This window comes from Parasteatoda tepidariorum, chromosome 9 (genome assembly GCF_982258835.1).
Source record: "Parasteatoda tepidariorum strain Cologne lab strain chromosome 9, Ptep-v5.0, whole genome shotgun sequence".
In the NCBI taxonomy this organism is placed as follows: Eukaryota; Metazoa; Arthropoda; class Arachnida; order Araneae; family Theridiidae; genus Parasteatoda; species Parasteatoda tepidariorum.
Window position 1 is genome coordinate 94,686,801 of NC_141763.1, and position 15,567 is coordinate 94,702,367.

General features: G+C 30.8%; 2 protein-coding genes across 2 annotated transcripts in view; both read right to left on the minus strand.

Moving 5' to 3' along the window:
• Positions 1-1,881: 1,881 nt before the first annotated feature.
• LOC147804350 (uncharacterized) lies at positions 1,882-7,431 on the minus strand. The gene is made up of 2 exons (XM_087152391.1): positions 5,624-7,431; positions 1,882-4,918 (listed from the first exon to the last, which is right to left on the minus strand). Exons 1-2 carry the CDS (start codon positions 7,301-7,303, stop codon positions 2,867-2,869), a joined length of 3,732 nt encoding a protein of 1,243 aa, XP_087008517.1. The 5' UTR covers positions 7,304-7,431; the 3' UTR covers positions 1,882-2,866.
• A 4,684-nt stretch (positions 7,432-12,115) lies between these two features.
• LOC107437051 (ATP-binding cassette sub-family C member 10) overlaps positions 12,116-15,567 on the minus strand; it is a 92,622-nt gene continuing 89,170 nt past the window's right edge. The window contains exons 16-17 of the mRNA XM_087152392.1: positions 14,979-15,222; positions 12,116-12,469 (exon numbers count right to left, since the gene is read on the minus strand). Of these exons, the coding sequence (XP_087008518.1) occupies positions 12,221-12,469; positions 14,979-15,222 (493 nt within the window). The 3' untranslated portion in view covers positions 12,116-12,220. The remainder of the gene's footprint in view (positions 12,470-14,978; positions 15,223-15,567) is intronic.

Genomic DNA, 15,567 nt, shown 5'->3' on the forward strand with positions numbered 1-15,567 from the left:
AAACAATGGTTAACGCATAAGGATTCTTATACACTTCATAAACCGGTTAAACATAAATTTAAACGGAATCGAGTATTAGTAAGTGATATTGATCATCAGTTTCAAGCTGATTTAGCTGATATGCAATCCTTGTCTCAGTTCAATAAAGGTTATAAATATTTGTTAACATGCATAGATATCTTTTCAAAGTTTGCCTGGGCAATACCTTTAAAAGATAAAACAGGAAAAAATGTTAAGTCTGCTATAGAAATTATATTTAAAGAAAGAAAACCTAAAGTTCTTCAAACCGATGCTGGTACAGAATTTACAAATAAAATAGTTCAGAATTATTTGAAAAGGGAGAATGTGAAATATTTTTTTACAAATAATGAAACTAAGGCCAGCATTGTTGAAAGATTTAACCGCACATTAAAAACTAAGATGTGGAAGTATTTCACAGAGTTTAACACTAAAAATTATATTGATGTCATAGATAAATTAATATACAGTTATAATAATTCCTATCACCGTTCGATTAAGATGGAACCCGCTTCTGTAAATAAATACAATAAGAGAGAGGTATTATATAATTTATACGGTGTCCCAAGAAACGAGAAACCTAAAGCGCCTAAATTCAAAATAGGCGATGTTGTGCGCATAAGTAAACAAAAACTTCACTTCGAAAAGGGGTATGAACAAAATTGGAGTAGAGAACTTTTTAAAATTTATGAAACAGTGAAAAGAATTCCAATCGTTTATAAATTAAAAGATTTAGATGGTGAAGAAATTAAAGGTACCTTCTACGAAGAAGAATTGCAAAAAGTTGTAGATTCAGGTTTCTACCCTGTAGAAAAAGTGCTTAAAAAACGAAAGAGACAAGGAGTAACTGAATATTTTGTAAAATTTACGGGTTATCCGGAAAAATTTAATGCTTGGGTGAATGATGTTCAAAAAGTATAAATAGGAGCTCAGTTTCATTATAGGTTCATTTTCAAAAATGTCGTTCTATGTAACATTACCTTCTGATAGTTCTATGCAATTCTTCCCTGAAAACAAATTATCTCATTTTAAGGTTCAATTACCCGTTCCGGTTGATTTAAATGGACAATGGGAAGTAGGTTTGTCCGAAATCATGTATCCTCATTCATGGTATAACGTTAATGAAACTAATAATTATTTTCGATATAAAATAAATAATGGCAATATCACATCGACTGTTAAGAAAACAATTGATGTAGGTTGTTATGAATCAATGTTCGATATTGTATCAGCTATACAACTCACTTTACCAAAAAATCCTAGTCGATTTACATTACATTTCAATAAAGCTACAAAACGAGTAAAAATTAATGCAGTTGAGGGCTGCAGTCTTCATTTAGAAAAGTTAGGTGAATTGCTAGGATTCCAACGTGATACAATCATAACGGGTAACATGAAAAGTGAGTTTGCTGCTGATGCAATGTCTAACTTTTCCGTGTTTTACGTCTACTCAGATTTAATTTCACCACAAATTGTAGGCGATATACAAGCCCCTTTATTACGAATCGTTCGAATCAAAGGAGAAGACGGGGAAACGATTAGCCAGTATTACGATAGACCACAATACTTACCGTTAATGAGGCATTCATTCCAAACTATTCAAGTTGAACTGAGACTCAATTCAGGTGATTTTGTACCCTTTGAACGAGGTAAAGTGATCCTAGTACTACATTTTCGACAAATACTATAATACTATAGACATTACATATATACTATAATACATTAGACAAATACTATAAATAGAATACCACAATTATTGTATCCTCATTTAATGATATAACCATCAAGATGAATGCACCATATGCTTGCTGCACTAAAAAGTTTGAAGACCATTATACGGGTCAAATTGGCTCCGGATTGGGCTATTACAAAGGAGTTAATTTCCAGAAAGGTTATGGAATCGGAGGTATATTTCGTCGATTATTTAGAGCAGCATTACCTTTTTTAGTAAAAGGAGGTAAAACTGTTGCAAAAGAAGCATGCTGGGCCACAAAGCTTTCTTGAAAGAATTTTGATTTTGATGGATATAATTGTCTCCCTAAATGAGCTACTTGTGATCGATCTCTAGGGTTTTTAAATAGCACTAAATAATGTGAGTTTAAAGAGATTTCTCTCATTTCTTTCCCTTTATGAAATATGTTTTGAACAATGAATATAATTGAAAGGTTTTGGTGATGTGATCCCTTTGTAAATATTTTAGTTAATCTCGAATCGCCACCTAACTCACTCATTAAATCATCGATTATTATTAAAGTATCAGTTAATTTATTTATATTGGAAGGAATTCCTTCGTTAAATGTAACTCCTGGTATTTTTGCATAAAGTTTTTGAAACACTCCATAGCACCAAACTATATTTTTAGGGAAAGGATTAATCATTTTATAATCAATGAGCTTTTTTACAAATTCAGTTTTCCCACACCCCGTTGGACCACCAACGATCATTGTAAAGGGGGACCTTAACTTTAACATTTCCCTCACAACACTAAGTTCAATTGTGAAATATGCTACTATTGAAAAATTAAACAAATATTTTGAAAAAATAATCCTGGAAGAAAGAAAAAATAATTACTGAATAATTTTTTTAAAAATAAATGCAGCACCTAAAAATAATTTACAATTCCTAAACGTATATTGAATGAATAAACAATAATAAATCTATAAACAGGATATGCTTGAAAAAAGAAGAAAGTTATATACATTTAAAATTGCTTCAAATAAACTTTTTATTAACATAAGTGAGTAAGATGGCATTTGATTCAAGATACTTTAATACAACAATAATCAAGTACAAAAAAAATTTAACTTTCAAATACTATAGTACAATCAGTTCCTCTTCTTCTATTCACTTATAGTAGGCAATAGTGTCCAAAAGCGACAGTACTGACTTTATCCTCGAAAACATAGCGCTTTTGGTCATGGGGGGATAGAGCCAATTTATTGAGTGTTATACTATACAAATTATGTTTCTTTGATCTTATACAATTCATTTTTACAAGAAGCTCATTATTTTGAAAAAGACATCTTTTATAATCTTCTATATCAATTTTAGTTTCGATAGCCCCTCGTTTCACTCCCTTTAATTTTTTGATTGTTTTAACCCCTACTCTATATGTATACATTTTCGATCTAAGACCTATAAATTCAGACATAACTTCCCCTTTCGTTTCGTCCTTCATTTTCCCTAAGACCTTCTTGTTAACAAGAGGTATTCCATAAATATTATCTTCAGGATATTCTGATGTATCAAATTTATCTATATCCTTAAGCATATCCTTATATACATCTTCAGTTTCTATATTATATATGAAGCTATCTGTATCGGTATATAAAAGCTGTAACGAATTTGAATATTTTTGTTTCATATATCCATAATGAAATTCATACATAAGAGTTTTGGAGAGATCCAAAACAGCCATACCTACCGTTATTGGTTTGTTAAATTTTAATACTGTTTTGTGCATATGTAAAGCTACCAAGTTCTCATTGAATATCGTACGATCATGAAAGTTAGATCTAGCTATCCATTTTTCGGCACTTTTCCCATTATTTACTAGTTTTATCTCTACCCTCTTTCTGATGTTCTCCATCGTTTTACCAAATACAGAATTATTCATCAATTTGAAAAAATTTTTTTCAAAGTCGTTTGAAGCTGATTGTCGAAGCTGAGTATTAAGATCTATATATTCTTTAAGCCAGGGTGTTTGCTCAAATTGAAGAGCGCGATGAATTTTTTTTATTTGTAACCCAAATTTCACATATTGCTTTAAATTTCTATAATGTAGGATGTATTTTACTTTATCATTTAACGTTGTTAGCAATCTTTTTTCTTTACAACCTGGAGGTTTTTCTAGTTCGGGGGCTAAAGGTAAATCAGAATGATCATCATGTAAATCAAATGGATATGCCAAATCTACCTCAAGAATGTATCCAATGGGGCTATCATCTGGAACATTCAAATAATCAATGGTCATATCATCAACCCACTTAAAATTTTTTAATGGGAGAAATTGGGACATGGCCCACCCGTACAAGTTATTTTCATCTAAATATAGCAAATAATTACTGGGTTTACTCGCGTCATATTGTTCTGGTAGATACTTATTGTTCGCTATGCCGTATCTATTTGAGCATTGAGAAATACCCCCCCCCCTTACACCTTTTTCAATTAAAAGTAACTGATCACAATCGGTTAGTAACTCAATTTCAACTTTAGTTTTTTTAAGCATGGAGTCCCACGAAAGACCTGGTGCAGTAAAATACCAAGCCGGGTCTAACCCGTATGTATTAAGACATACATCTCTGAAGTTGTCAAAAATATCTGCTAAAAGCATGACATCTGTTTTTACATACATGTCGGAATATTCTCCCAGATTTTTTATCCCAAAACTTTCCCAAACTCTTTGAGCATGTGCATAATCTTCATCGGTTATGTCACATTCATTAAGTTTATTATAGAAGTCCTCCTTGGGAGGTAATGCTTCATTTTGAAAACGTTCCTCGTTGATAATGAAGTCGTAAGGATAAACACCTTTTCGTAAAATAAGGGGAACCTGGTTGGAAGGAAAATGATTTTTAATATGCTTAAATTTCTCAGGGGTTTTAATTAAATTGTTAGCTAGTTTATCCAAACTGGTGGGCATAAACCGGAAAGAGTCTAGAAATCTTAAAGTGATTTTTCCTGCAATTTTTTTCGAAATTGATATGTACTTTTCCGTATTCTCGGGGATGATTGAAATATCCCCATCATCGGAACCTAACTCTAAAGCGATGAGATGACCATCATAGCCCGATAAATTGTGAAATATTACGGGGATAAAATCAGGAACTGTCGCTTTTAAGTTACATTCATTGCAACTGGTTCCCCGAAATTTTTGGCTCAAATGGCAATGATCTTTCACCTAAAAGTTAAAATATTCACTTAGAAAATTTATAATGATTAATATAGTTAATTGATTTCTAACTTAACGTAATAAACATCTTAGTAAAAATAAAAATTGCTTCCTAAATTCTATGATGTCTTCAAAATAATATTCTTACTTTATACTATCACAACACTTAACTCTTTTTATATATGTATAAATATATATTTAAATAATTTTTTTCTATTGTTTAGAAATGCAAAATTTTTATTTTAAGCAAATCAAAGAAGGTAGTAAATTATATATAGATATTTAACTGTAACTTAAAATCGAGCTATAAAATGAAGCATGAAATATCGATTAAAAAAAGTCGAGTTGCGAAAAACCTAATCTAACATATAACTAGATATTTATGTTAAATACGAATTTTCCCTTAAGTTATATATTAGTATAATTTGTATGAGAAAAATTTAGTGACTTCTTTCCATGAAATAATATTCTTATTTTTTACGCTTTTGCAATGCTATAGACTATTAAAATTTTACTAAAAAGTTAATACTGAAGTTTCATTTTACGCGCAGTAATAAGGAAGTTTAATAAAAGGTTTTCATTATTATTAAAGTTTGAGTATAACTAACTTTCGTCATAGATTTAACATTAAAGAAAAGAAAATATCCATGCATGAAACAAGCACATATTCAATATAAAAAAAAAGACTTTGAAAAATAATAAAATTTTACATACCTTATAATTCGAAACTGTGAAGTTTCGGTTGCACATGTAACAATTTTCGGCTGTCCTGTACGATTCAAACTCCTCATCTGTCAATGGTAGCATTGGAAGCGGATTTTTGTACATCGATGCTATAGATTTTGCCTCGTCCTTAAGCATATCCATGAAGACTTTAACAGCGTGTTTACCTCGATAGACCACAGGTGATTTATACACTTCTCCGAAGTACGATATATAATAACAAAAGCTTATCGCTTCGTGTTTTTGGTAGAAATCAGTAAATGCTTTATCTGCATCAGGAGCACAAGAATCTATCGTTCGCGTCAAACATTCGAAATCTGCGTAGATAACAAAAGGGATTTTATGCATGTGTCTAACGTTTTTAAAACATAAATATTTATCGTTTTCTGCCGGCATTAGTACTCGTACTGAGTCATGCAAGTCACAATTCAGTTTATGATCGCTCCTAATTTTTTCGGTAGAGAAAAACTGCAGGCATCTGCGACAAATAAACTTTTTTCCATTGTGTGATGAATGTTGCGACGTTAAGAGTTTGGATAAATTTTTTATCCAGCAGTAATGAGCTGTAGTTAATGATGATAAGTACAGTAAGTCAACGTGCACTTCTCTTTCAGTCTTAGTTATGTGCAGAGGAAATATAACATTTTTCTCCGTGAGACCGTACACGTTGACGGAGATAGGATTTTGCTTTTCGAACTTTGTAATGTTTTCTAGCTTCATGGGAAATTCGAGACCCATGAAGTTCAGTTCATCTATAAAAGGTTCATAGTGTGAAGTTCTGTTGCTATGATCACTCTGCGGGTGAAGTGCTGACAAAATAGCCCACATGAAACATTTATTATCGTACTTATTGTGGACATTAATAACTGCTTTTTTGTTTTCGATGCATGGAGGTAGTTGAATAAATGTCGAGCCATTCAATGGATTATATTTATTAATTCTGATCTCAAGGAAAAGAATTTCAGATAGTGCCCATCCACTATCTTTTTCCTCGAACTCAGAGCTCTCCATTAAAAGTTTATCTTTTTTGCAGCTAAATACATCATTAATATCCGTTGAAGGTAGAATTATGCAGTTTCTTGTCTTAAAGTTTTTTTCATCCGTAATTATACCACCACTCGTAGCCTTTTCATACAAGCAAATGAGTTGAACATTCACTTTTAAGTTATTCTTAATCAGTTCATTTGAAATGAGCTCTATAAAGTTCTTTCGATTAGACTCCAAATAATCTTCAATTTCGGTGAAATGTTTATCATTGTCAAAACGAACTGTTCTCAATCGCCCACTGAATGCTTCTATCAGTGCCTTTATTGTTGTTATATTTTCAGCAGATGTAGACGCTCCTTCATTAACTGAGATATTAGGTTGCTTAGATGATGATGATTCTTCTATAATAGGTTCATGAATTCTTTCTTCAGCAGATGTTGATGCTTCTTCATTATTCAGTATATTAGATCGCTTAGATGAGGTCGCTCTGACAGGACTACTTTTTCTTTTTAGTGATCTTGAATGAATTTTAGCATGTCGTTTTAAAGTATCCTTCCTATTAAAGGATTTCTTGCATTCTAAACACTCAAAGGTAAAGTTTTTATGCTTAGCACGCATATGTCTTAAGAAGTTGCTTCTCACGGTAAAAGTAAAATCACATATATCACAATAATGTCGATCCATTTTTAGTTGAATTTTTATGAAATAAAGAAAATAAAAATAATCATCGTCAATTATATATTTTAAATATAATAGTTCTCGTGAAATTATCAAACACGCGTTAAAGAAAAAAAAACAGACTGCATTCACTACAGCAAATAAAGTCAGAACCACTTTTGTGAAAATGACTTATTCCGGTTAAAGCTTGTTTAAGAAAGAGGAAATGACGTATTCCGTATTCTATGAGATTCCATGATGACTTATTCTGGTTAAAGCTTGTTTAAGAAAGAGGAAATGACATGCTATTTCCGTATTCTATAAGATTCCATAGGAGTTCAGGTTTTCGTAGTAATGTACCATGTGGGTGGGGCCTTTCAGTCAATGTCATGAATAGCTGGGTGGTCTGGAATCACTCATTTTTTCCTATTTTTAACTCATGTATATACATTTTGAAATGAAATTTTATTAAATAAAGAAAATATTTACAATCATCATCAATTAATGAAATATTTCATAATAGTAATTCATAAAATTATCAAACACGCTTTAAATAGGAACTAAATTCAATACCATCACGTCATAGACCAAGACCAACCTTGTTGAATCTTGTTCGAACTGGATATCTCACGATTTGTAACGTGCAAAAGTGAAAATAACATTACGTCATCCATTTAGAAGTGTCATTGCGGATCCGTTGCCACCCTATAAATATAAATAAAGTGTTGCCACCACTCTAAAGTAATATTAAAATCGAAACTGAAAGTATAAATTCAAAGTAGTCAATTCGTAACGCGGGCAGAAATAGTCAGTGCTGTCTTGTCATTATGAAATCAATAAAAAGATGAAACTAAAACTTTATCCGTAACCGCATGCGAGTTTTAATTTATTTCCATAAAACCATAAGTTTTCTTTGTATCCGTATGCGTCCATGGGATACTGGTTAGCGTGCCTGACAAATCAGTATCCCATGGAAGCATTTTGTCCTAGAGATTGTGAGTTCGAATCCTGAATTATATACATGCATTTATATTATTTATTTATAATGATTAAATTTTTTCCTAATTTAAATGAACGAAATTAGTAAATATTTTAATCACTAGATGGCGCCATCATTAAAAGACATTCATATTTTTAAAATTAGTAGCTATTTTAATCACTAGATGGAGCCACGAGCGGTGTCCACATATTTTGAAAACCGAAACTAAAAAATGGTGCTGTCATCCTTAAATAAGAAATTTAAATTAACGAGTGTTGCCACCACTGAAAAATAATATTAAAAATCAAAACCAAAACTAAAATCGGATAATCAAGCGGGCAGAAATAAGCAAGTGGCCAGAAATAGGAGGTAAATTACTTTTTTTTTGAAAACCGAAACTAAATCTGGTGTTGCCACCGGAAGTAAGGAATTTTGAAAACCGAAACTAAATCTGGTGTTGCCACCGGAAGTAAGGAATTTTGGAAACCGAAACCAAAACTAAAGCAGGAGATGAACAACTCAACAAGCAGGAGGGAAACAACTCAACTCAACTCGGATCCGCAGCAGGAGGGAAACAACTCAACTCAACTCGATCCGCAATCCGCTGGCCCAGCTCTCTCCTTTTCTACCTACTTTCGTTAGCATTTTTACTCTTTTTTTTTTTTTTTTTTTTGATTATGAATTTGGAAACCCTAATGTGTCCACACTTTTTTGACTTCATTTTGAACAATAATTCCAAAAACATACATTAAGGCTCATATATATTCTAAAGTGACACTTTAAATGAAAAATATGCTTAACAAAATCGGTCGAATTGTTCCTACGAAAGCGAATTTTAAAGAAACCTTACATTTGAAAATCGATATCTATGTAGCTATTCGACCGATTTTGCTCAAATATTGTATAATAAAAATAATTTTCTAAAATGAAATAAAAAAAACTTATACCTTACAATTTACACTTTTCAATATTTTATAAAATGTAAGAAAATATATAATTAAAAGTTATTCTTTGCATGAAATTATCTTCATATAAAAGAATAAAAAAGTTACAGAAACATAGCAAATTACGCAAAAAGTAAAATTAACATTAAGGGGTCCAAACTTGGGAGCGCTCTCTTGATCAAACAATTTGGACCATATTTCCCCGATTGCAGCTACTCTCTATATTTTGTAAACTAAAAATCTGAATCCGACGAGAGAAAAAAAAGTATGTTTATTCAGAAAAAGTAAGATTTTTTAACTTAAAATATCGTCCTGTAAATCATTTAGCATATTTGAGGTCACCCCCTAGAACCATTGAGAATGACTCCTAGAACCAAAAGATCCAATTATTAGATCATAAGTTATTTAGGGTAGTCCATTTGGGGGGGGCACTGTACATTACTACTCTCATAGTGCATTCACATTAATAAATAGCACACTTAATTTTTATAATCAAATGCTCAAACCGACTCTAGAATAATATGATATATAAATTTCAATTTCAGTGTGTAACTACTATAAATTTAAAATAGTTATTTTTTTTTTAAAAAGTGCAAATGTAAATAGTGTTGTTACATTAAATTTAATTTGCTTTAACTAAAAATATACATGTAATAGGTACTTATTGCTTAAAAATTGTATTGCTCATTTTTAATTTTTGTCCAGTTTTCCAATGTCTTACAAGAAATAGGTCTCTTCTAGATAAAATCTTAACCATATTTTAAATATTTAAACTTTTTCTCGGTGAAAAAGTCCAATTCTTTTTATGCCAACATAGTTGAAAATCAGAGTTCAAGACACTCAAAGCTTTTTCTGTAAAACACTCTTAACCTTTTGAGGCAAAATTTTTATCAAACAACTTTTTCATTTTGGTTTTCATTATTTTTTATTAATTTAAGTCGAAATAAATGAAAAATATTATATTCAGCATTTTAACAATTTATGGTAATTAAATATAGTATGAAAGACTGGTGTGTTTTTCTGATGTTAAGGTAAAATTTTCTGAACATGGCTCACTTTTAAGCAATATGCATTTATTTCGATATAAGCGAAACAGTTATTAATCATTGAAATTTGCTTAATTTACAAAATAAATTATTGATAAAATTTTGAATATGAATGAACAAAGAAATGCCTTTCAAACAATTTTTTTTGGGGGGAGGGATTTATATTATAGTACAAATATAATTCCAATAATCTAACAGATTTTTTAGTAACTATTAGACTGTTTTCTTTCAATTAAAAATATTTTTTTGCTCAAAACTAAAGCGTCAGAAAAAAATATATAAAATGGTTATTGGTGCCCCATTTGTGTCAAAGGGTTGGAGGGGTCATTAGAAAACAACCTGTATATCCCCTATGACAGAAAAAAAACATTATTCGAAGATAACAGTAAAAAATTTTATCAAATAACAAAACATAAAAATATGGGTATTTCAATGTTTGTTCTATATAATCACTGATATCCTATATAGTTCGTTCTATAAGTTAGGTAACTAAAGTTGAAAATAAATGCAAGACTAAAATAATACATATATCCAAAAATATTTATAAGAAATTAGAGAATCATAATTAAATTGAAATAATATTGAAATAGAACAAAAGAAAAAAAAATGGCAATACAATTTCACTGTATTGTATTGCCATTAATGTTTTTTGTTGTATTAAATACAGGATTTCATCAGGAGGCTCCCTGCATATTGGATTTTTCCTACAGCTAACTGTTTAACAAAACAATCATGTTACATTAAAAAAAAATAATATATGAGGTGTTTATAAAATAACTTTGTTATCACATGATCCATGTGGCAAACGTACCATTTGACAGATGGGAATAAAACTTTTTATTATGAGCTATTGGCTCAAGTTTAAATTCTTTTGACTTTCGCTTTCAGTCATCCTAGCTCTCACAATTACAATTGCAGAATTTCAAACTTTTTTCTTATCGAACACACAGATACAGAATAATATTTTTAGCATGAATTGTGGTGCCACTAGACAGAGATGAAGAGGTAGCACTCAATTCATTGTGCCTTAATCTTCTTTCCCATTGTCAACATATTATACACATCAACATACTGTACATATTATACACAATATATTAAGAGGAAATACAATTACTGCACTCTTGTGTAAGCCATATTGGGCTAACTATACTAGTTTTAATTGCTGAAACAACTTAAAGAAAAAAAGGAATAGCTGAACAAACTTAAATAATGGGCCACCGCATAATGAAATAGTTTAGTATAATAGAAATATCATCCTTAAATTTCCCATAGATTACACATTGAGTGGTCACCATTTTTTAAAAGACAAAAATAAGAAACAAAATTCCCTGTATTTTCCCAGTTTATAAAAAAAAAAAATCACAGCTCCCTGCATTTTCCCTGTTATTTTACGTGATTTTAAAATTCTGTTATTTTCTAGGTCTAAAGTTTCTTAATGATTTCTAAAGTTTTCTTAATGATTTGGCAACTTATATTTTATTTTGATTTGGTTATTCTAACTGTAACTTTATCTTTATTTATTTTTACTATAAATGGGTGTTTCATTATTAAATCTTACTCTGTGTACTTCTGAATTCTGTTTATCATTAATTTTTCATTGCATTTACATTTCAATTTTTCTAATTGCTTTTTCCTATTTGTTTATCCATTATGGGGCCTCAGGGCACAGTCAGTTTTTGGAATTACCACTGACAACATAAAGGCGCCTGTGTGTTGGCAGGCAGTGTATCCCCTGATGAAATGCTGTCTTGCTAACACATATATCTTAAAATATTCTTCGTTTTCTGCTAGAATTGTATTTCTGACTTTTTAAATTAAATAACTTAGTATTAATATTCCTAATATATAATTTCATACCAAAAAACTAATCTTTAAAAAAGAAGAGTTTTATTAACATGTGAAAAATATATTCAGTTAAATTGTATTCATTGAATCAGATTTGAATCGTCAAAATGCGGGCTCCATTAATGAACCCTCACTCAGCCTGATTATAAACCATTCTATGAAATTCTGACTTGGAATCGGCCAATAGAACGGAGGGAGCATCCATTTCAATGATTTCACCCTCTCTCATCACAATTATTTTATCACAGTCCAGTACGGTCTTCATCCTGTGAGCAACAATCAGAACTGTTGATCTCTGGAAAGCCAGCCTCACGGTATGGCGGATCAGGCTGTCCGTCTCGTAATCTACATTTGCTGTAGCCTCATCCATACACAGGATCTAGCAATAAATAAATAAACACCTATACTAAAAGAAACACTTACAGGGCTGGAAGTCCAAAATATAAAAATTAAGGGCAAAATTGCAAATAATATATATATATATATATATATATACATACAGTGGTGGCCAAAAGTGTGGACATTTTTTGAAAGTTTCATATTTTTCAACTTTGTGTGCTTGTAGAATATATTAATTTTCCCTTAAATACTAATGTTTAGATATCAAATTGAAGGTAATTTAGTGTAGAATTTAATAACAAAAACAGAATTTAAATATCTGTATTACAAAAAAAAGGTATGCTTATTTTAGTAGAATGAACAAACACACATGGTTTTGAATAAGGACGTGTTTTGCAATAAAAGCAAACTAGCCAAGCACAAACACTGTTCTTAGGACCAATCAAATGTCTGTAACTATAGTTTAGGTTATTTGGATGGTAAAAGAGTTATTGTTGTGGAAATATTTTGCGGAATGATGCATACTAGTACAATTAAATAGAGTATTGCTGTTTTTAAAGTCCTTTTTTTAAACTAAACCAATTTTAAACAATGTCATCAACAAGAAGAACTAATTGGACATCTACAAAAAGAAGCCGAAATGTCATATTGAGAGAAAATGGCCTCTCTTATGCTGAAATTGCAAGACAAGTTGGTGGTTCAGGGACTTGTTTTGGTGTACGAAAGTTCTGTTTGCGTTACGAAAAAACGAAATCAGTGGAAAATAAAGCCAAATCAGGCCGAAAAAAATGCACAAGTGCTACTGCCGATAGAAAAATTAAACGGCAATGCCTTCAAGATAGAAAAATGTCATCAGATGCCATTAGATGTGAAATGAATGCAGCGGGTATTGCAGTAAGTTCAAGAACAATAAGAAGAAGGTTATCAGGATTTGGACTACAAGCTAGAATTCCAAGGAAAAAACTATATTTAATTCAAAAGCAAAGCCAAAAAAGAGTTAAGTGAGTAAAAGAGCACATTAAATGGTCAGAAAATCAATGGAAGCAAGTAACCTGGAGCGATGAGAATAAAATATTGCTCTTTGGGAGTGATGGTAGAAAATACGTGAAACATAGAGTAGGTGAAGCACTTCATCCTGATTGCATTGAAGCAACTACAAAAAACCCGACAAATGCCATGATTTGGGCATGCATGTCTGCAGATGGTGTGGGTCGAATTCGAGTGATTGGTGGCATCCTGAATGCCAAAAATACATCGAAACTGTCCTGAAACCAAAATTGATACCTTCCATCAGGGATCTCTTCCCCAACAACACACCAATTATTTTTCAGCAGGATTCAGCTCCATGCCACACAGCAAAAGTATGCAAAGCATGGCATATAACATAACTTTTTAATTTGAAATTTCATCATGTCTCCTTTAGATAAATAATATTTACTTTTCCTCTTCAACAAAAATTTGGAAAATCACAAAAATTTCAGGACATTGATTGAAATGTTTAATAATTGAAGACATTTAAAGACTCTTTATTTTTTAAAGGAATTTAAGGACACTTTGAGCCTGCACTAACACTTTTATTACAAAAAGCAAGAAATATTTTTCTTTGTAGGCAGAATCAGTTAGTTAGAGGGGGGAAAGGGGGGACACCTGTCCCTCAGAAGAGGTTTCTAACTCATATAACATAATAAAATATAATTTTTTCACATTTTTTTTTTTTTTTACTCTTTTAAATACCAACTGTTTCATTTGCTAACTCGAACCTCATTACTTCTTCCATTTTTTATCCGATCCCATTTACCTAAAACATTTAACAGGTTGTTTATTATTATTACAGATTTCTTTGCACACAGGTTTTTTTTAAACTTATTTTTAACAAAATCATAAATTAAAAATGTCTACAGAATTTACGATATCATTCGATTCAATCAAAACTATCAATACATCCAAAATCATCAACTGCAATAGCATAAAATACACACTGTTTGATTTCTTTTATCAGATCATGAATGAAAGAGTTAACAAATTTCTTTGTTTAAAAAAATGTGAAGAATGCCAAATCTTATCTAAAATATATTTTACAATACAAAATAACATAATCATACATAATCTAAAAGCATAACTCCTTAAGCGTCACTGCCCAATATAAATATAACCAGTATTCTTTACACTGTTTCTCCCAATATACCCCCTGCTAGATTATATATTCAACTCGGAATATTTTTTGATCGTCAACTTATCTGAGACCATGTTAAAAAGGAGAGGATAAATCAAATTCAATTTTAGCATATTAAACTCAAATAAAAGTTGTGACTTTGTATAACACAAAATTTATATTTTAACTTACGTTATAAAATTTTGAGTAAGAGTCTTTTGCGTCAAAGCCTTAGACTCTTAAACTTTTTGAAGAATTTCTTCTCCCTCCCCTCTGCATTCAACGTTTTATTTTTTTTTTAAGTGAATTGCTCTCTTTAGCTTTTCTGAGATGTTCTCTTGGCTGACAAAGAAGTTGTAATTTTGATTTGCAACTTTATAAAAAAAGTATTGCTCACTTTAGCTTTCCTGAGAAGCGCTCTTGCCAGGCAGAGAAGTTGTCGCTCTCCTACACTGAAATTTTGACCTTGTTCTTCAACTTCCACATCCAAACCACCTAAGCTCTGAATTTTGTCTTTGACATGGCAATCTTGCAAAGCTTTCCATATTTGGGAATCACATTTTAAGTAACAAGGGTCGAGATTCTCACGAATGGTGCCGCTAAACAAGAAGGGATCCTGAGGGATGACAGACAAACTGGATCTGAAATCAATCAGATAAAGTAATAAGAAATAAATTATTAAAAATGGTAAAAGACGTTTTTAAAGAAACTGCGAAGGTTTAGATTTGCTATTGAAGAAAACAGTTTCTTATTTTACACATACAATTCTAACTTTTACATTTATTTTTAAAAGATATTTAAAGTCAGAAATTCATACATTAAAAGTATAAAGAGTTTTCCAAAGATAACTTTTTCTTTTCAAACAGTCAAATTTAAATAATAGTTAAGTCTTCTATAGCGACAATTCATAAAAGCAGATGGAATTGAAAATTACAGCAAACTTGTCCCGATAAACATATAAACTTATTTAATGTTAAAATAGTAAT